At 40.8% G+C, this 22,014-nt stretch overlaps 1 protein-coding gene across 1 annotated transcript in view; it reads left to right on the forward strand.

The window, feature by feature from the left end:
- LOC147726410 (UDP-glycosyltransferase 3A1-like) overlaps positions 1–22,014 on the forward strand; it is a 351,985-nt gene that overhangs the window by 167,261 nt on the left and 162,710 nt on the right. The window contains exons 3-4 of the mRNA XM_086960533.1: positions 1,878–2,004; positions 20,075–20,600. Coding sequence (XP_086816659.1) covers positions 1,878–2,004; positions 20,075–20,600 — 653 coding nt within the window. The remainder of the gene's footprint in view (positions 1–1,877; positions 2,005–20,074; positions 20,601–22,014) is intronic.

Below are 22,014 nucleotides of genomic sequence, written 5' to 3' on the forward strand. Positions count from 1 at the left end.
TCCCCACGATCTTGACTGTGATGATCCCCTCTCCCCGTGATTTCCAAATGAACCGCCCTATTGTATTTGTATGTATATTTGATTTCACTGTACTCCCCTCTATTGGTTTTTGTGGAACTGTACCTTTATGTCAAGTCTGTTTAATAAAAAGATTTATTAAAAAAAACCTACTAGGAACCCTGGGACGACAGATATTTTGTTACCCTCTGAGAAGTGTAAAGAGGACAACCATTCATGGCAACAATTTAGCAAACCCAATATCTGTAACTCAGAAAGATCACGGATTCCAGATTGCAGTTTAGGGGATTTATTACAAAGCCAAAAACAACTGAATATACAAGAACCTCAAGATGAGGTTGTAAAAATACAGGGTATAAATCCATATCTACGCATGAGTCTAATCCAATGAATCATGAAGAGGATAAAAAGTTCTAAGAACAGGACGCAATCAAGAATTGCTCCAATATTCAAGTCGGTCTTCATCTGTGGCTGAAAGTAAATGGCATTAAGCTATATCTACTCTAACACTAAGGTGAAATGCCTACTTAACATTCCCCAAGCAAAGTCTATTAAAGGTGTCAGCTTGTGAAGACTTCCTAACAAGTACATTCACAGAGTAAATCAGGGAGTCAAAATTACAGAGCTCAATCTAAAATGCTCTTTCCCAGATTGATCTTCTGACCTCCTTCTCCTAACTCATCCTGTCTCCTTCTGTCTCTCCTTCCTCGGGGCTCTTTCCCTAATACAAAATGCAAGGAGGTAAAACACGCCCACAGTTCACCTCATACTAAAATACACCTCTCCTAGGTAATTTTCCACGGTCCTCTCCAGATGTAGTCCTATGACCTTGGTTCCCAGGCCTCCTCAACGAGAAAGAACACCGGCTTCCAATTATCGGCCTTCTGTTTACAATGTTTCACTTCTCCATGCCTAATTTTTAAACAAAAGGCCTTAGTTCTAACTAACAAAGGCAGCTTCTTCCACCTGCAACTGAAACGTGAGAACAGTACATCCTTGCATACAGATGAAATATGCTGACTACCTCCAAATGAGAGAGCTTACTAGGGAAATTACATTTTCAGGCCTACACAATTCGGCCAACATAAGAATAAACGAACATGCCTTTCAAACACACTAAAGCATACATTGCATTAAGGCCTTTAACATCAAATTAATCACACATGTCATAATATTGCATCTGCAAGCAACTACATTTCAGCACAATTAGTCATCCCTAAACGTGCAGACTTTGATATGGTGCACGTTTAAAGCTAATGTATTAAATTTCAAACAGCTATTTGGTTAAGCAATTGCAATAGACATCAAAGGTTACACAGTTCAACAAGAATGCCACGTTATTTCTCTTACATGGCACAACACAAATTTCTAACCTTTGACTTCACTTTATTATTACAGAACACCTTCTAATGACCAATTGTTAACACAACACAAGAATATATGCAGATGCGGACTATCCATGATTATGATGCACCCTACAATTTTAGAGCACCATCGCGCTCCATTAAATGCAATTCTGTCTTTATTTTGCCAAAGATAATTATTGGGACAATTTATCGCTGTTTTCTACCATTGAGTACTGCTCGTATACTAGTATCAACATCTGCACATTTCGCTCCTTTACTTTGTTGCTTCTTACACCATGTGGCATATGCTATTCTTTAATGGTGGGTCATGTTTGCGGTGATTGATTATTGCAGGAGTCTCCCTTTAACGCCTAATTATTTTGATGTGTAGTAGATAATCTATTGATTATACAAAAGATTAACTTTCAGGATTGCAAATTATATTTCTGCTGTTTAATTTGTTCATATTTGAGGACAAATTCTTACAAAATATGATTACTTTCTGTATTTAAGGTGCAAGCAAATATGATCACAAATCAGCCAGCAGCTACAAAATTATGACTTGGTCAGCTGGAGAGGAATCTGAAACACCACTCAAAATAATATTTGATGAGCACCAAAAAACATTTTTGGAGGCCAGGTAACAGAAGGCAGTAAAACAATTCAACGGATATAATATTAAAATATGATATAAACCATTGTGTGCTTACTTGGTTATATTAACGATCAACTGGAGTATAACTGTAGATAATAGCTACAATTAGATTTTATAAAAGAATTTACAACAGTGAGAAATATGCAGCAATAGGTTTATCTAGAAGAAGTGTGGTAAATATAGTGATTAATATTTTTGTGGTTGTGTGCAATGTGCATATTTTCAATGAGCTCATCAAAGTGTTGACTTATTCAGATGGGGATCCATGTGTGGTTATAGGAGGACTAGTGTGGCAATAAAATCCATAGAAGCAGCCTACCCTGCATGTGTGAGAGGTGGGCTCCATGTGGTGATAGGATGATGAGCGAAGGAAGTTGGTGCATAGATGAAGTATGTCATGAATGTATGAGATGGGGTTTCTTGTGTGGTGAATAGGATGACCACTACAGGATGTTGGTGTGTAAACACTTGATTTGCTGAATGTTTGAGATGAGGTTCCCTCTATGGTGAGAGGATGATCATTTAAGTGTTTCAGGAATATGTGGGATGAGGTGCCCCCTTGTGGTGATCGGGTGACATGCAGGAAGTTGATGTATAGAAGCACCTTTCTATGAATGTGTGTGATGCAGTTCCCCATAATATAATAGGGATAACCAGTGCAGTAGAAGCGTGTACAGATGCATTCTGCCATCAGTGTCTGAGAAGATGGAGTTCCCAGTGTGATAATTTGAGTGCTTGTTTGAGAATAGAGTGTAGGACTGTGCTCTGCTTCAAATATGAGAGCATGAGATGAGACTTCCTTTTAAGGTGATTTCATGACCAGTGGAGAAAGGGATTGTACAGCTGCCTGTTTGCTGTTTGGGGGTGTAGGAACTTGGTATACAAGGTGCTGTCCTTTTCCTTGTCTGAGCCTCAGGTTGTGGGCATATAAGGAAGTGAGGTTGTTGTCCTGTTGTTGTATACTTCTGTTGTTGTATACTAGACCCTGTTTGTAACATTCCAACTCAAGGAATAGCTACCCTGAAATTGTACACACTAAACCATCCACAATGGAGATAGAGCTTTAGCATGAAAGAATATGAATGGTAAGAGATCTACAGAAACAGGTGGACACAAAAAAAGGGTGCATCTGTGCAAAGATTAGATTTGTCCAGCTGTAAGCATGCTATAACTAATATAAAAAAGATAATGGCACTCTTTGCATGTGGAATACTAACTGTCCAACCACTCAGAAATCAAGAATCCACTCTTGAATTTCTATAGCCTAAACTTGTCTTTTAGAATTAAAGAGCCTTGTTCATTAACTGCTCGGTGGACTAGACACATATTACTACATATTGACCTTTAAATTATTGGGAGCCAGTGTAGGTATTTAATATGTGGTGAAATATGGATTATACAATCCAGTACTAGGAGGAATTACCACAATGTTTTGCCTTTACCTGTACTATATGAAAATGACATCCAGGCAATTTAAAAAAAGGTGTTTGTGTAACACAGCCTCTAAAATATAATAGGTTAAACCACTGCCTTACAACTAGTTAGTAGAAGAGGATAGATCTCACCTATGACCAGGTTTACTAAAATTGAGCAACACAACACAGCAAGTGAATTTGCTTCATCGCATGAAAGGGAAAGAGCAGAAATGCACTATATCTACTAAGAAATACTGCAGTGTTGCTCTCTCGTAGCACTGGTGTAGTACTGGCTGGCTAGCCCTAACGCAGGAGTGCTCACGCTATGAAGCAAGGGTGCCTGTGTTGTGGTCAGAATAGTGTATGGGTACCGGAATAAAACTTGACAAAGTCTTTTCTTTCTACGCTAATTTCTTATGTTTTGCAAGAGAAATAGTTTATTAAATAAATCAGTGTCTAACTAGGTTGTTGATCCCATTGTAGGTGTAGTAAGGATGGTGTGGTGGGTGTTTAGTGAACTAGAACATAACACTACAACAAGGCATGTGCACATAGTTTCTGGAAACGTAGATTTAGTTGCCAGATAGCCATAATCAGAAATAAGTCCACCTTCACAACTGGCATTCTCATTGCAATAGTGAAACTAAATGCACTGGTTCAAGGATTGCCACTGCTCCATTGGGTTAAATCTGATAATTTTCTCCTTAATTCGTTTCCAGTGCCTTGTCCATCTCCTCGTTCTATGTGTGCACTGCATAGGCTAAAAAACAGCCTTTGACTTTGCTAAATGAAACTGTAGGCGGAGGGAGACAGGAGTTGGAAAGAGGTGTCAAGTGTATGTTCTAATGAAAGAGATTAAGGAGACGGAAGTTATGGATAAAGATAAGGTAAAGATCAGAGATGGAGTGTAAGGCTTTAGAGGGAGGTCGAGTGAGATAAAAATAGGGAAAAGGGTGGCGCACTCCAAAAGATGAGAGAAGTATAGAGAAATTCAAGGTAGGGAAAGTGATGAGGAAAGGAACGGGTTTATATGATCAGAGCAGAGGCATAAAAACACATCTTAGGTCAAGATATTAGTGACGTAGAGAGAAAATGTTGAAGGGTAGAAACAGGGATGGGATGTAATGAGAAAAGTTAGAGAATCAGAGCCAAGGTAGAGAAAACAGAGGTGAGGTTGATACAGACAAATAGGGAGAGAGTGTGTTGTGAGGTGCATAGAGATGTAGAGGTATGTGAGGTAGATAGATGTATAAAGAAAAGTAGAGAAGGAATCAGGGAGTAGAAGTTACATTTAAATAGAGAAGGTTCAATAGATTAATGTGTGATGACAGAGAAAAAGAGGTAGGAGAGGGTATGAAGCGAGGAATAATAGAATAGATATGAAGAGAAGACGTGGAGAGGCGAAGTAGCAAAAATGATGGGGCAAATTAGGAGATTGGGTAGGGAGAGACAAAGGTGGGTTAGAAAGAAGTAAAGTAGAGTTTTGAAATATAGAGGGAAATTAGGTATTAAGACAGGATGGTTTGAGAGAGCAAAGTGGAGAGAGGGTTGAGAGACAGGTAGAGAGAGTTGAAGTACAGGGAGAGTGAGAGAAGTGAGATAAAGAGAAAGATGAGTTTCAGAGATAGGTGAATTACAGAGAAGAGAGCTAGAGAGAGTGAGATGAAAACCGAGCAGTAAAGTGCAATGAGACTGTTAAGGCAAAAAAAGCAGGTAAAGAGTTATAGATGGAGGGGTTGGAGCGGAGAGTGGTAGAGAGAAGTGGGTTGGAGAGAGGTGTGTTGAGAAAAGGGTGAGGTAGACTTTTTTCTAGGTGCGGTAGATGGAGTTTGTACTCCAATTATTGGGTTCAAGTCGAACTGAACAATGAAGGTACTCTTTCTAAGAGAATCTGTATAGATAAAGGGCTAAAACGCTGCGTTGGCCCCAATTCTCTTTCAGTTATTCACAGGTGAAAGTGAGTCTGCTCTAAATATTCAAAAATCTTGCCCACAAAGGCTTAACTAGAAAAATATATTGGGGTTCTGCCCAAATCACCCTCCCATAACTGAGCAAGGGACATCAAAAGATGTAAAAGTAAAGAAAATGGTACTGAGGGATCAATCCAACATTTAATTGCAAACAAGATATAATTAATTGTCCTGTTGGCTACAAATATTTGAAATCATTAATGTTCACAAGTTTATAAAGCCATATATACGTGTCAAAAGACAAGGTGGCGCACAAGAACACATTTTTTTTAAATAATATCAACAATTACTGTATATAAACAAAAGGACTGTACAACCATGTAACAACCTAACTAGCATTCATCTCCATAAACAATACAACGGTATACAACCGTTTCAACGCAGATTTTACAACGCATACTTTTTCAATGCACACCATTACAACGCAGGATCCTTTTCAACGAATGCCTTTACAACGCATGATATTACATAGCAGATGCTATTACAACGCATGCAATTCCAATGTAAGTATAGGTAAGTATATCATTTAATTTAAACATTTTTATAATATTTTTTATTATTTTATATATATAGTTTTGGGTTATGGGGTACAGGGGTATTTTTAGGGTTCAGGGCTGGGTTTTGGTTATGGGTACAGGGGTATTTTTAGGGGTCAGGGCTGGGTTTGGGTTATGAGGTGCAGGGGTATTTTTAGGGTTCAGGGCTAGGTTTGGGTTATGGGGTACAGGGGTATTTTTAGGGTTAAGGGCTAGGTTTGGGTTATGGGGTACAGGGGTATTTTTTTGGTTTAGGGCTGGGTTTGGGTTATGGGGTACAGGGGTATTTTTAGGGTTCAGGGATGGGTTTGGGTTATGGGGTACAGGGGTATTTTTAGGTTTCAGGGCTAGGTTTGGGTTATGGGGTACAGGGGTATTTTTAGGGTTCAGGGCTGGGTTTGGGTTATGGGGTACAGGGGTATTTTTAGGGTTCAGGGCTGGGTTTGGGTTATGGGGTACAGGGGTATTTTTAGGGTTCAGGGCTGGGTTTGGGTTATGGGACCAGAGGTATTTTTAGGGTTCAGGGCTCGGTTTGGGTTATGGGGTACAGGGGTATTTTTAGGGATCAGGGCTGGGTTTGGGTTTTACACTAACTGGATTTTGAATATTATTTTTAAACATCTACACTATTTTTAAAAAATATATAAATATATTTACAAATATATTAATAAAAAATTAACTTAATAAATAAAATTAAGTAAATATTTATTAATTACATTTGTTAAATAAATAATATACTTACCTAGACTTACGTTGTAATGGCATGCATTGTAATAGCATCTGCTATGTAATGTCATGCGTTGAAAAGGCTTTCGTTGTAAAGGATCCTGCGTTGTAAAAATTGCGGTGTAATGGTGTGCGTTGAAAAAGTATGCGATGTTACGTCATACATCCCAATACAGCATACAATATATATACATCACATATACAATATATACACTACATATACAAAAAAGTATATATATATGTGTACCCTAAAGGAATATACAAAATCCTCACGGTATCCACTCCTAACTCAAAGTGATACACATCAAAGGAAGTCCTAGCAGCGCCAGAGGTATAACTCCTCTAAAAAAATATATATTTATCAGGGCGCATGTAATCAAGCATAAATTACATTGAAAACTTATGGGTACTCCTTAACAAAATGGTGTCGACGCAGTTGCGGTCGCGTTTCAGCCAGTCGTCTCTTATGGCTTCATCAGGAAAAGGGTACTTCAAACTCAGTTCATAGGGGAAATAATCCAATCCCAGGCAGCGGGATGGATTCCCCGTTCGGTACACACTTCACGTGCCCCTAAAATGACTAAAGGCGCCCACTAAGATGTCCAGGGGTTTGCTCGGTTTTCTTATTTACCAAAGGGAAACTTTCACTACTTTCTCCTTCCTCAAGCGTCAGTCAAGGAAAATCTAAACCCGTCTCTAAACACTCTCCGCAGCTAACATCCGCGTTGACAATGAAGGTACTCTTTCTAAGAGAATCTGGATAGATAAAGGGCTAAAACGCTGTGTTGGCCTCAATTCTCTTTCAGTTATTCACGGGTGAAAGTGAGTCTACTCTAAATATTCAAAAATCTTGCCCACAAAGGCTTAATGGCCAAACCCTGTATACGATACAATACACAGACGATGCTGTACCATTGGAGTTCTCGGCAATTAGGCTCCAATCCTCCCTCAATAAATTGAGCATTTATTGCAAGTGAAATTAATTAGAAATAAACCAGAAAAAAACGAAATGTGTCACGTACACAAGGATCAGCAAGATGCATCATTGGTTTTGAAAACTTGGAGAGCATACAATTAATATGATCAATTCCTACAACACCTGGGAATCGAATTTCAATCTTCCGCCGCACACAGCACTCAAATGTCTGCCCTACAAAAAAATGTGCTTCAGCGATACCGGTTGGGCTTTTCAAAATAGTGATCACAGGCCCTTCTCTCTTGCCACTATTGCAAGTTATCAAAACTAAATTTCTACCATCACTGAATTATGGTCTCCTACCCTTTCCAGATAAATTCAGAGACTGGTTAAACAAGAATCAAACCAAATTATGGAACTCCCTTCCCTTCTCACTAAGGTCCAACCCTATCCTCTCATCCTTCCGTAAAGAACTAAAAACATTCCTCTTCAGAAATTAGCTCCCCACCTGGATTTCTCCCCCCGTCTCTCAGAGTTCTATTATCTCTATTCAGCGCTTGGACGCCCTCGGGCAGCAGTCGTGCTCTACAAAACCCCTTCACTTACTTCACTTCACTCTTTTGTCAACTTTTGAGGCCCCCAAATTCCATGAGAGACCCCCATATAAGATTGGATATAAGCATCATAGAACAGACATTTGTACAGAGGGCCTCATTATTAAAATTTTGAAATAAATCACAGAATGCCGAAGCCGATGCTATTGCAGAGGAGTTCAGAAGAGCTCAAATTGATCCATCCACTGTATTTAAATATATTGTTTTGGGATAGACTGTAAAAAAGCTGGCTGCAAATAAAGACCCTGTGACCCTTCAATTGAAAGCCCATAATTGAAATGGACTTACCACCTACATGGACCTGAAACCACAATTCTAAATATCACTCCTCATATCACTTAATTGTAAAATCAAGTTTTTACAATTTACAATGGTTCTCTTTGATGCAAGTGGCTCAAAGCTGGAATTATCCACGGGCTAACATTTGCTGCTGGTTCTGCCCTTTCCCAAAGGAATTTCTGGCCCACATACAATGCACTAGCCCCAGCTTTGAGTGGAAGAGATGCTACTGCTAAGACCAACATTTAGAGAACCATTGCTTCCAGGAGAAGGAAAGCAAACGTACTGCCCACTTAGTGAAGGTCACGGATACTGCAGCAGCCAGATTGGATAGTCCGGAAGGCTTGGAAGAAATAACTGGCTCATTATGAATAGTATTCATGCCCTACACATTTAGGGCCAGATGTAGGTAGGCAAATACCGGTCGGTAATGGCCGAAATTCAGTAATTTTGGCCGTTACCAACCGGTATTTGGAAAATGAGATATAGGGGTCAAAATTCGACCGAATCGGTAAATGCGAGTCGGTATTCTACCGATTCGAAATGTTCCGAATCCTTATTTACAAAATTCGGTAAATAAGAAATGGTAAAAAATGACTATCGAGATGTAGGAATCCTAAAAAATACAGAATTTCATGAAATTCGGTATTTACCGATTTGGTAAATACCGATACGAAGAATCCGAATGTTACTGACTCAGTATTTTTTACAGATTTTTTACCTACATCCCGTTTTCCGAATCTGAAATACCGAATCGGAATGATTCGGTATTTAAGAGTCGGTAAACTGGGATTACCTACATCTGGCCCTTAGTACTTTACATTTGCCCCGTGTGTTCTTACAGCCCCTCTAAAGATGAGCTGGTGCGGATTCCCGCCCAGAGCACCCATATATAATTTACAAGTGCATGATATTTTATTAAGAATTGACTTATCTTAACCTATGTTTTTAACAGACTTTACACTATGTTTTCTGGTCGTTTAGACTATGTGGAATATTCAAAAAGAACTCAACTCCGATTTATCCCCACCTTAACACATCAAAAGTGGAGATAGATCTAACACCCAATTTACAAGCTGGTGCAAACTGCAGACATCGCCTGTATTCCCCCGATAACTGCCCCCAAATTTATCTCCACGGTGGACACCACCAACTAACCCTAATGAGATGCAGACTAGGCGTTCCTCTGCAAAAACACACGAAAAAGCACAACACCATTTTCACAACGAACCGCCAGATCTGCGTTGCAAAACGAAAACAGGCAATAAGATGCGGTAGCAGCAGGGAATGAACACCTGCCTTTTGCTGGTGTTAAGCAGGACGACTACCTGCATCATAAAATGGAGCCCAACCCAAAGCCACACCTGAAGACCCACAGATGCAATGGAAACAATGAACATGCACTGCGGATACCTATGAGGGCCACAACACCCACTGCAACCACCCCAGGTCCCTCCCGGCCCCACCCCCCGGACATACACATACCGTGCACAACACAAGAGCCACAACAAATGCATAATGACACACATTGCCAAAATAAATACACATGTGTGGCCAGAAGAACGAGAAACAGTCAGACAGCACTGAAGTAACAACCAAGACCTCTATTGAACACAACACAAAACACCAATGCGGAAGACTCCTGTTGGTTCTGTCAGGGACAAACTCGACAACACAGCCTGGAAAAGAAAGCACAAAAAACAGGATGTGTGTCATGCGCATATCAATGGGGCGAGACGCAGAGAAACAGAGAAGGAAAGTGAGCCAGAGAGAGAAAGAGAGGGAAGGAAAGGAAGGGAGAGAGAGAGAGTGAGAGAGAGAAGGAAAGGAAGGGAGAGAGAGAGAGGGAGGAAAGGGAGAGAGAGAGGGAAGGGTGAGAGAGAGAGAGAGAGAGAGAGAGAGAGAGAGAGAAAGGGAAGGGAGAGAGAGTGAGAGAGAGAGAGAGAAGAAAAGGAAGGGAGAGAGAGTGAGAGAGAGAGAAGGAAAGGAAGGAAGAGAGAGAGAGAGAGAGAGAGACACTGCCGCTGCTGCACACACAGGCACGAATGCTTACCTGCTGCCACCAGTGTGTCCATCCGTAGGGACACTACGTGCCCTTGAAAGCTCCAGGCCCCGGTGACACCACCATGGCATGGTCCACATCATGCGGGCCGCCCGCGGCCCATCACGTCCCACACATGGCGCTGAGTCATCAATGGTGGAGACCACATCAGTGAACGCGTCATCATCGCAGGCTTCACACCCGCTCAGCTATTACGGGTGCCACTAGCCCTGTGCAACGCCAGTCAGTGCCACGTGGTGGTAGGTCCCGGGTGCCACTATCCCTGTGCGACACCAGTCAGCGCCACGTGGTGGTAGGCACCTGACGGCCGCAAGGCTTCGGGTGCCACCAACCCTGTGAGCAGTAACTCATGGGCCATTTATGATTGAGCACCGTGGAGCGTCCGTCATCCAGTCACCACCGGCAGAGGGAAATGTGACGTAGTCGGCCCCTTATATTTGCGGGGTCACATGGCCTGTGATATCTGTGCCGGATGGATATGGTTTCGTGCAAACCTGCCGTCTGGGAGTGGCGTTGACATGCTGACAACTTGACCAGTGACCTGCACACCACCAGCGAGTGCGCCTGCGACAGGTAGCTATGTGGGCCCCCCCCCTTCAGAGCGTTAGCGAAGTGATCTGGCCTGGTATACGCTGGACCAGTGCAGGGCTTGCAACAATGACTCGGGGGCTCTGGGCCTGGTTCAGTCCATGTCCGGCCCAGGAAGTGACTAATGCATGTGTCCCTGTTGTAGTGTCCACGGCACCTGGAACGCAGTAGGCAATGTAGCACACGGTCACTCTCATCCCACCAGATGTGCGGCACCATTCAGAAACAGGCCAGGTAGCAGTAATGAATGCTAGTGCCTCTTTCTGACAACAATACCATCCATGTCCTCGTCCTCGTATGTGTGTTCACTGTTCTGCCCCACATGTGGGTGTTGCAGTATCGGCTGCGGCACTGTGTGCTACTGACACATCAGGGGCCGGAGGAGGATTGTCGGCCGCACTGTATGGCAGTGACACATCAAGTGCCGGAGTAGAAACGCCTGCCGCACTGTGAGGCACTGCGGTACAAAAGGGGGTGGTGATGGACGGAGCATCTGAATCAATCAAACACTCACACCCAGTCAAAAGATCTGGGTTTAATCCATCACCGTTCTTTAGCCCACTCTGCCACCCCAGTTCAGACATGGCTATATGCAAATCAGTCTGACCCTGTGCCTCATGGGAACAGTCCAGCCCGAACTGCCAAGCCATGTCTTCACATTTATTGTGTCTTGTTTTGGTATGTTTGTATATAGTGATCTACATCTTGAGTCACCATATACTCGTGATCTTCCCGGAAGGGCAAACCCTCCACCCTGGTGATCATGTCGGAGGTGTCTTTTATGTAGGACTTTTGTTGTTGAACTAATGGCTTTAGATACCTATCTGCGTATTTGCTAAGAGGCTCTAATAAGGAGTCAATGGAGGCGACTATTGGTCTTAGAGGTGGATCCTCCATGCTCTTGTGGACTTTTGGTAATCCATAAAAGGCAGGTGTTTTCGGGCTCTCATTGTGTAGAAATTTGAATTCCTCCTCACTAATCGTACCATTAGCTTTAGCAGTATATAAAAATGACTCCACTTCCCGTTTTAAAGTATCCATTCTACTTTGAGATACTTTGGTGTAATGTTCTTTGTTAGACAGAAGAGATATTGGCTTCTGTTCATAATCCGATGTGTTAAAAACTACAACCCCCACCCCCTTGTCTGCTGGCTTAATAGTTATAAGCGTGCCCTGGGCAAGGGAGTCTAAGGCTTCCCTCTGGTTTTTAGAGATATTCTGTGTTTGGTAAAGCTTTTTCTCAACTATCTTTCCAATTTCCATTTTTACCATACTTTCAAAAATGTCTATGTTTTTGTCTACCATTCCTAAGCTCGGAGTGAAAGTAGATTTGGCCCTCAAACCTGAGTCTGCAGGAGGATCCCTCTCTGGCCTAGTCTCAAAAAATCTGCGTAGCCTTATTTTTCTAAAGAAAGATCGTAGGTCTTTCTCTAATTGGAATTTATTAATGCCCGCCGTGGGGACAAAACTAAATCCCATTCTTAAAACTTCCTCCTCAGTTTTTGTCAAACTTCTACAGGATAAGTTTATGATTGGGGTGGTCCCTATCTCCAATAAACCTTGTTCCGTGTCCTCTTGTATTCTTGAGGTGCTTGGTTGTTTTGAAACTCCTGATCCTGGTCTCTCATGGTTGGTTTCCTTGAGAATGAGCCCCTTCCCCTGTTTGAGAATCCCCTTTGGGGTCTCTGTGGGCGCTGATCTAAAAAATCGTCATATTCTCTGTTTGGATGAATATATGTTGCTTCTTCTCTCTGTGGTATATCCTCTTCCCCCCCACTGCTTGCTGACGAACCTGAAAAGTTCATGTGTCTTGGTCGTCTTTGTTGAAACCTAACCCTGGGTCCTCTTTCCCAGTTCTTTTCTGGTTTTTCAGTGTAGTAATCTTTTTTGAGGAAAGGATAGATTGCCTCTTGGCTGAACCTATTAATGTCCTTTCTTAACTTTTTTTTTTTTATTGTTTAAGTATTCGTAATACCCATTCATGTCTTGGTTTATTTCTTCTATCTTCTTTTTTGCATTTTCTAGTATGTTAGTGTCCATTAGGCCCTTTTCTAGTTCTTCTATCTCCCTCTTCTCTATCAGGATGGTGCTCTGTGCTGTTTCTATTATTAGGCGCATCCAATCCCTACTACACCTGTTCGAAATGAATGTCCAGGTTTCTAAGAATTTGGGATTGTTGACAAAGAGTCCCGGCTCATTACGTATCTGGAGCCCAACTGGGATAGTTCCTGCTCTAACATACTGAGTCATGAATTCAGCATGTAGTTCAGTACGAATGTTTTTCTTTTTAAGGTTCACTAACTGGTTCCATTTCTCACCCCCATTTGGGATCACAGTTATTTGATTACCACTTCTATTGGAGCTCAAAATTTTTGTAAGTTGTTCTTCACTGAAGCCTAAGGTCTTCATTGCATCTATTTTACAATTGGATCACGAAAAGTAGGTTTCAAAGGAGACCTACAAAGAACTTAGTTTAATCTCTCCAGCATAAAGCTGTACACATCAGTGAGAAAAAATGAGAGAAGACCCCACAGGTTCCAGGGAACACGGTACTAGTAACACTGAAAGTCAAAAGGGCAATCCCTGGAAACTATTGTCACAGAGGCAAACTCTAGCCACAATTATTATATCATTCACTCACCCCAAGCATTCAAAGTGTCAGCTGAATCACCGGTCACAAACTAGATCATAGCGTTCACAGTCTTTTTATTACAAATATATTTGTTAAAAATTCAGTAGGAATACTAAATGAATCTACTGAACACATCAATATAAGAACATCTCATGAGAAAATTTTAAAAACAAAAGAGAACCTAATACATTTACATATATAAAATATAAAGAAGAGACAATACATATATATATATATCATATTAAAAAAGAAAAACACAATACATTTTTCAAGTCCATAAGAGTAATTATACAGTATATCGCAAATCAAACAAAATAAACAACATAACCCCTTTAAATTCAATAAAGCACTCAATATTGCTACGGAGTGATCGATTCAAAAAACCTTTTACAAATGTTTGGGGGACTCCTAATATAATACAGTACAAAATATCTCAGGGGCCCCCTAGGTAAGTTTGAATTCAGTGCAAAAAAGTGCGTTGACGCGTTTCGGTGTTGTAGCCCGTTGATATGGTCACACCTTCCTCAGGACAGTTTTATTTATTGGGGTCTTCAAAGGCAAACAACCGTTTCCTCTCTGTGTAGTGAAAGAGAATCAGTAAGTGCATGTATGTAATTCCATGTCAAAACCTTGAAGGTACACCGTTCTCTGGTCTCATAGACAGTATACATTTTCACAAGGACGTTTCTCAAATTATGACTGCATCTCTCTCTTGTTTCTTTAATACCTCTATGTCATTACATATCAGGACTGTGGGCTAATATACTACCAATTTTCCCAGGGACAAATATTCACATCAACATATCTCTCATATTTCTTTCTAATAAGTGCCTGTGCGTCGTTACATATTGGCACTGTTGCTTGATGTACTCTTCCCTGATTTAATGGGAATTACCTCTTTTCACCAGTGTGGTTCTTAATTTGCGTATACATATTTGTCACATATCATTCATGATTCTCTTATATGTGTATTGGGATACATTTAATAAAATCACAGTATTCACAACTTGTATCATCTCTAGTCCCTCCATTATGGTATAGTAAGTGACCAGCTTCATCGCATAACAGGGTCTTAATGGATATCTTTATCTACTGACCTCTAGAAAATATTGTATGGATTCCTTGCGTTCACCCAATCTTTCGTTACTTCATACGTGGTTGGCAAAAAAATCCTGTTGTGTGGGAGGTTTAAAATTGATCTAATCAATAGCTGCAGTATTACATTTAAAGATTAGGGTATAGGCAGATAGATAAACATTACCTCTATTTATAGGCCAGAAAAGCTGTATATTCAGTTCTTTTATTGCTTTGCTTTTTGCGGCTAATCATTCGATACTCCAATTGGTACAGTTAGAATTTGTTTCATGTGAGTTCCTATTTAAGGTAAAAGAGGAATGGGTTTTATTTCTTATTTATCTTGTTGCTGCTATCTCTTGGAGTCTTTCCCCCTCTTGCACCCTTACCTTCAGATATTAGAAAGTCCTCGTTCCCCGTGGTTAGACTGTCTTTCCGGACCGCCTCTCGCGTCTGGTGCAGATCAATTAAACTCGATGGTTTCTACAGTGGGAAAACAATATGTGCCACTATTTATAATGTATGTATTATGTTCACTCTTAAACTGCCACTCTCCATTTGCCCTTCTGTGCTTTCTTTAACTTATTGTAATTTCCCGAACTCGTATCCCGTGTATGGTACGTGGTATTTGATTACGAGGCGAGAATAAATGTTCTTCGCTGTAAAAACTTATCTATGTCTCTGGGAGGTTCTAATCTCCGTCCTGTTCCCGCCGTTTTTTGAAAGCCCATAGCCGGCATGTGGCGGAGAAACTTATATTCAATCACCCTACCCTTATTTTAAGCCGCACCCTCCCGCCGGGTGTCCCAATATGCATATTGCAGAGGTGTGTAATTGACCTTTCTCTATCCGAGTATGGCAGGGACCCTCCCGGGGGACAGAGTAGCACCCTAAATATATCAATTTCCATTTTACCGCTTACCTCTTTTACATCGGTTCTTAGCTTCCACGGGTACATCTCGTCTATCTTCATCTATTTGGTAGGGACATATCCTTCGTCTACTTATATTGCTCTTACACAAGTACTTACACCTGAGGTGTTCGGCTGTGGCTATCCGCTAGCGCATGGAGGGGCTTTGTGGTCTTTGACTTGTTCTCTAAGAACAGCTCAGTGCTTTAAAAATGCCATTCTGGTCTACACAACATCTGATTTCATAATTAAGTCTGGCTCAAGAAACAATTGAGGGTGAATACAAGTATTTGAATTAATAGCATTAAATCATGTAATTCCCACTTGGGGAGCAGATGCCAGATAATGGCAGCTAATACAAATCTAAAATACAATAAGAAATTGAGTCTATGTCATAACCTGCTGTGCTTGTGAACATGCCTCAAACGACCCCAACAAGCAATTCTGGTTGCATGCCCTCAGACAGCCGCTCCACTCTCATGCTATACCCCTGTATCTGTATGCTAAATTCATGATCCCCAGCTCCTCGCCCTGACAAATGTAGGCCTCCCTTTGGTCCTTGTAGTGACCATGACCTTCCAATTCCTAAAAAAGCGATGTGCTTCAAATTTCGCAAGTTTTTAGCACGTCACATATTAGGGCCGCTGTTGGTACTATAAACACCATGCCCTCATCTCAAAGCTGTTTCTTGGCTTTAAGGATTCCACTGAGCAGGTCTTGCTTATTGTGTCTCTCACAAATGAATAAGATCCACCTAATTAAAGACTTACTTACCTGAAGATTCCATTGCTCTTGAAATAAGATCCTTCGTCCGCAGAGGGCTATTGGCTCCCGTTGTGCTGCTGTCTGCACCTTTATGCAGCAACAACAATTAGGCATCCAGTTGGCCTCCGCCCATGAGTGTCAATTCACCAAAAGGCCACGGGTACCATGCACCATTTTACCCTTTCTTTTACTCACACACGCATTCTTACATATTCATACACATTCCCACAGGCACGCACTCGCTCTCACGTAAACCTACTAGTACCCATAAGCACACACTTAAAATACATTTAAAAGCATGTCTTACTTACCTCAGCCACCAGAGAGGGTTATATCCCAGTTAATTGTACTCTATTACACTAATAATAAATAGTAAAATATTATTCACTAATATTGCAATAAACAATGGACAAAAAAATAGGAGATTGGAGCTGCCCCTGTATTCCTGGCACTGCTTTTGCCACCTATGAGGTCAGGGGTCGCAGAGGCAGTGCCAGGGATCCCAAGGGGTATGCCAGGGGTCGCAGCTGCCGACTCCCTCTAACAAAAAGAGAGGATTATAAGAGCACAGAAAACAAATCAAGGCAACACAGGTTAGTGCACTAACTCAATCCATAATTAAGACAGTTAAAAATGTACCTTGCTTTGCTAGACCTTTGAGAGAAAGACACTACACCACTCCACTTCACTTTACACCACTCCACTCTCTGCCATTCGACTCTATCCCACTCCACTGTAGGCCATTCCACTGTAGGCCACTCTACTGTACACCACTCCACTATATTCCACAACACTCTATGTCACAGTACTCTACGACACAGCACTCTACAACACAGCACTCTACGACATGGCACTAAGACATTGCACTCTACACCACAATACTCTCTGCCACACCACTGAACTCCATTGTAGCAATCTATGACATGTGAAGCCACAGTACAACATGCCAATGTACTGTGTCACACTCCACTCCACTCCACTCTGACAATCCATGTCACTCCAGTCTGTGATACGCCACTCAACAGTACGACACGTCACTCCCCTCAACGACATGCCACTCCAGTCTATGCCACTCTACTTCTCTCCAGTGTAAGACACTCTATGACATGCCACTCTATGACCCCCCATGTCACTATACTCTAGGACATACCAATACACTCTACGCCACTGTACTCTAGTCTACAACACGCCACTCCACTTTACACCACTTCACTCGACACCCTTCCACTTTATGCTACTCCACTCTTCACTTCTCCACTTTAAGCCATGACACTCTACAACACTCCACTCTATGCCACTCTGCTGCATGAAACTACACTGTACAACACTACACTTTATGACACTCCACTGTACTCTACAAAACTAACCTCAATGGCACTCCCCTATATGATTTGAAAATCTTTTTTTTTTAAAGCATTGAAATTCACTGGGGGAAAAAAGTTGAACGATAATATTAAGTTAGGAAATCTTCATTTATTACATTTGAATACAAAACAAAACTTAAACTACACAAACAGTAGAAATTCTAAAGTTATAGTTATAACTTAAATTTATCATTTGCGCCACGTAAAAAAATTACTATATGTCGTAGAACTCTATGCATAATGTTGTGAACTCGCTAAATGCACTGCATTATTTCTAACTTGCCTTTCACATCTGCAGCTTATAAACTATCATAATACATCACTTTTTTATCATAGCATTCAAAGAACAGTCATTACATCTGAAATTACATAATTTATTCATAAAGACTTTGCATAAGCTTCTAGTTATTAAATTGATGAATATGGTTCCTTAATTAATTATAAATATATTAATAATAATATACTATATTGAATAAATGGGACTTATCAATTAAAACTACATTAGAACACAACTATAATGTATATTAATTAAATTAATTTGTGTATTATACGATTTTTATTGCTAGCAAGTTAATTCAATCATTCCAATCATTTCTATATGTTTATATTGTGCGGTGACAGGAGCACATGTGTAAACACATTTAGAGTATGGTACGCAGCCCCTACATACTATTCGTGCTAGGATACTAAATAAATGAGGTTTAAATAAGTGTACTGGGTCAAGAATGTGGGTCCTCTCCTGCACAGATTAGATCCAAGACTACCCGAAGTGGACTAACATTTACCACACAGGGAATTCTGGCTGCATACACCTTGGATACTCTATTGCGTGGGTCAGTTCGTATTTTGTTCTTACAGTATTTGAGAGTGGTAGTGAGTGTTACATAGTTTTAAGATGACAATGATGACAATGCTTGCTGTCTTGTCCCTTTGAGAGTATAAAACTTCTATTGATTATTATAAAAGTTGTCAATATATGCTGAGACCAGTGAACCAAATCATTTGAAAGCTGCTTCTACTAAAATATCTCATCATTTCACTGGGCAACCAAAATTCAGCAACAATATTATCTACACTGTGCATTGAAGTTCTAGGTATTTGTTGGAGATAGTAGGGTATTACATATACCCAGTTCCCAACTGCTCCTCTGCACCGTTCCTAAGCCGCCACTGTCACTGGACTGCTGACCACCCATCTAACCCGATACTATATGTCCCATGCTGTAAAGAACCCTGTGCACTGCATTGGAACTAAAGGGCCTGATTGAGACAATATTGTCAGCCATATTACACATGCCATTGGATATAATTACTTCGAAAATGGCAAACAGCATATCTGTTATGTTTGTGATGAAGTAACCAGTCCGCTGAAATCTATATCAGGTCCTATACCCTGATTACCTCTAATACATCATGAAAGTTTGTATGAACGTTGAGCAGCATGTAAATCCCTTTGTATAGTAAAGCGCCCCAATGAGCAGCGGGTTTGAGTGGACACTACAAAAATACCCGAATACAATGAAAAACAGGGGGGCATATTATCAAGGGATTTATCTTCGCTTTTTTGGCTTTAAAAGCCAAGAAAGCGGAGATAACATTATTTCCCTATTACCTAGCTGTCGCTAACACCAGTTAGTGACAGCTAGTAAGAGATAACGACCATCTTGGGCCCCGCTTTGCATGTCAGAGAAATTTATCACTAATGACATGCAAAGTGGGCGTGCCAAGATCATCGCTATCTCCTATTACCAACTTTTGGAGATATTCGCGCTAAGCGCGAATATCTCCAAAAGCTAACACCTGCCCTGAGCAGTTCTTAGCCATGTTATACAATGGGAGGTGGATAACATGACTAAGAGCATTCGCTCGGTAATGCATGAATATCGCTGACTTTACAGCGCTATTCATGCATTTCGGCCGATTTTTATCGTTTCAGAGATAAACCTTGCTAATAGCAAGGTTTATCTGCGATAAAAATCGTCGCAGCGCGGCGATAAATTTTTATCGCTAACCAAGCAATAGCAATAATTATCGCTATTGCTTGGTAATATGCCCCAGTGTTTCATTGGTTTTATAGATAAATGTATACTGTATTTGCATGGCAGGTTAACGCTTATAACGCTTATAAGAACATTGAGTATCTTGAGCCAAAGTGACTAGCAGGAGATTGTATGTTTCATATTTCTTGATTTTTATTCCCTCTAGATATGATTATCTGAGGCTTATGGGTCACTTTGCAAGCCAGTGCAACATCCTGCTGAACCAATCTGAAATCTTCAACTCCCTCCAAACTGAGAAACCTGACATTGTAATAGTTGATAGCTACAATCCTTGCTGTTTCCTGTTTGTAGAAAAACTGGGATTGCCCTTTGTTTCTTTCTTTCCTTCAATTTTTGCGGGTGCCCAAAAAATTGGCATCCCAAGCCCCTTGTCCTACGTTCCAGTGTATAAGTCATGTTTAACTGATCGGATGGACTTCTGGGGGAGTGTGAAGAACGTTATCATGTATGTTACCTCAAAAATGTTCGATCATCTAATACACAGAAAGTTTGACAAAGTAATCGAAGACCATTTCCAAGAAGGAGCCAAACCAGTTCTTACAGAGCTCTTCCAAAAAACAGAACTCTGGATGTATAACACGGACTTTTCCATTGAATTTGCACGCCCTCTTCTTCCAAACACCATTTATATTGGAGGGATACTGGCAAGACCTGCAAAACCAGTTTCTCAGGTGAGTCTCTTGCATCGGTTTATACTATGAACCTTTCCAGCATCGACATAAAGCACAATATTCATTAATTACATTGTTGGATTATGGAAAATATGCATTACGACAGTCCTCCTTTATTTCAGACTTCATATACAGTATTTTGTATGAGGTTAGCTGTTTGTATACTATTAATGAGTCAAATTCAAAAAAGCCTTTATTTCGATGTTTTTCAATCATAAAAGACAGTTACAGCCTTGGGCATTTTCAAAAAATGTTACAATTTAAAATTTAAAATTACCCTTCATTGACAGCTAGTAAAATCCACAGTTCGTCACTTCAACTCTCAATTAACAATTATTGGCCTACCGCCAAACATAAAAACCATAGATTACAGTCATTAAATAAGTTATGTTAAAAAGAAGAAAAAAAATTGAAAAAAAACACATGGATATATAATTCATTTCATTCATTAAATTTTTTTTTTAATTCATCACTAGGTACATTAGTCACTAAGTACATTTTACAGTCTCAAGTGTCATTAGGCCGAAATTACTGTAGGCTCATTTTACGAGCCCGAATTATCCACATCCAGTGGAGAAATTTAGCTATGGCTATAACTACGACTTGGGAGTTGTCAGTTCGTAAAATCCTGACAGCCTCACAACCCGTTTTGAGACCTAACTGGACACAAATAGGTTTTAACCAAGATCTCCTAGGTACCTTAAATTCTGGACAGGCAAAGAGATTGTGCCCAATGACTTCCCGCTGATCGGGACAAAAGGGACAGACCGAACCTTGTCCCCCGCGCCATTTTGCAGTGAGAGCATTTAGTGGTAATGTCCCCACCCTAATCTGACGATATTTCTTCCTGTCCCCTGGGATGGTAATCCAATCCCAATATGCCTCAAAGGCCGGAGAATGCTTAAATTCTAGGAAATCTGCCGTAAAAGATGGTTCAATACAGCGGCCAAATCTCTTTGCCTCAAGCATGTTCCAGTACAGGTCTCGAAATGTTTTTCTAGGTGGAAAGGGATTCCCTACTGGGTCATCCCACAATGGAGATAATCCCATAGCCTTGTATATTGCTTTTACCTCCCTCATCCATAGTATTTTATGGGCCTTATCGGAGTCTCTCACCTCGAGGAAGGCCCGTGCATACTGGGAGAGTTCTGGAGTGACCCATAATCTCCTCCAGTAGGCAACCGATCTATATCTGGCCATATCCTCGAGCCCATGAGACCCTAGGTCATAGTGGAGAGGGATCAATGGAGTGGAAGCCGGTAAGCCTGTGATGTTCAATTTTTGCGCACCCGTCAACCTTTTTAAGTTACTGAGCCCCAACAGTTCCGCCCCATAAAGAACTGCTGCTCCAACTTTAGCGTCATAAATCTTTAAAACCAGGGTGATTGGCCTGGTATGAGATAAATAAAATTCC

The sequence above is a fragment of the Lissotriton vulgaris genome, chromosome 3_1, assembly GCF_964263255.1.
Source record: "Lissotriton vulgaris chromosome 3_1, aLisVul1.2, whole genome shotgun sequence".
NCBI classification, from domain to species: domain Eukaryota; kingdom Metazoa; phylum Chordata; class Amphibia; order Caudata; family Salamandridae; genus Lissotriton; species Lissotriton vulgaris.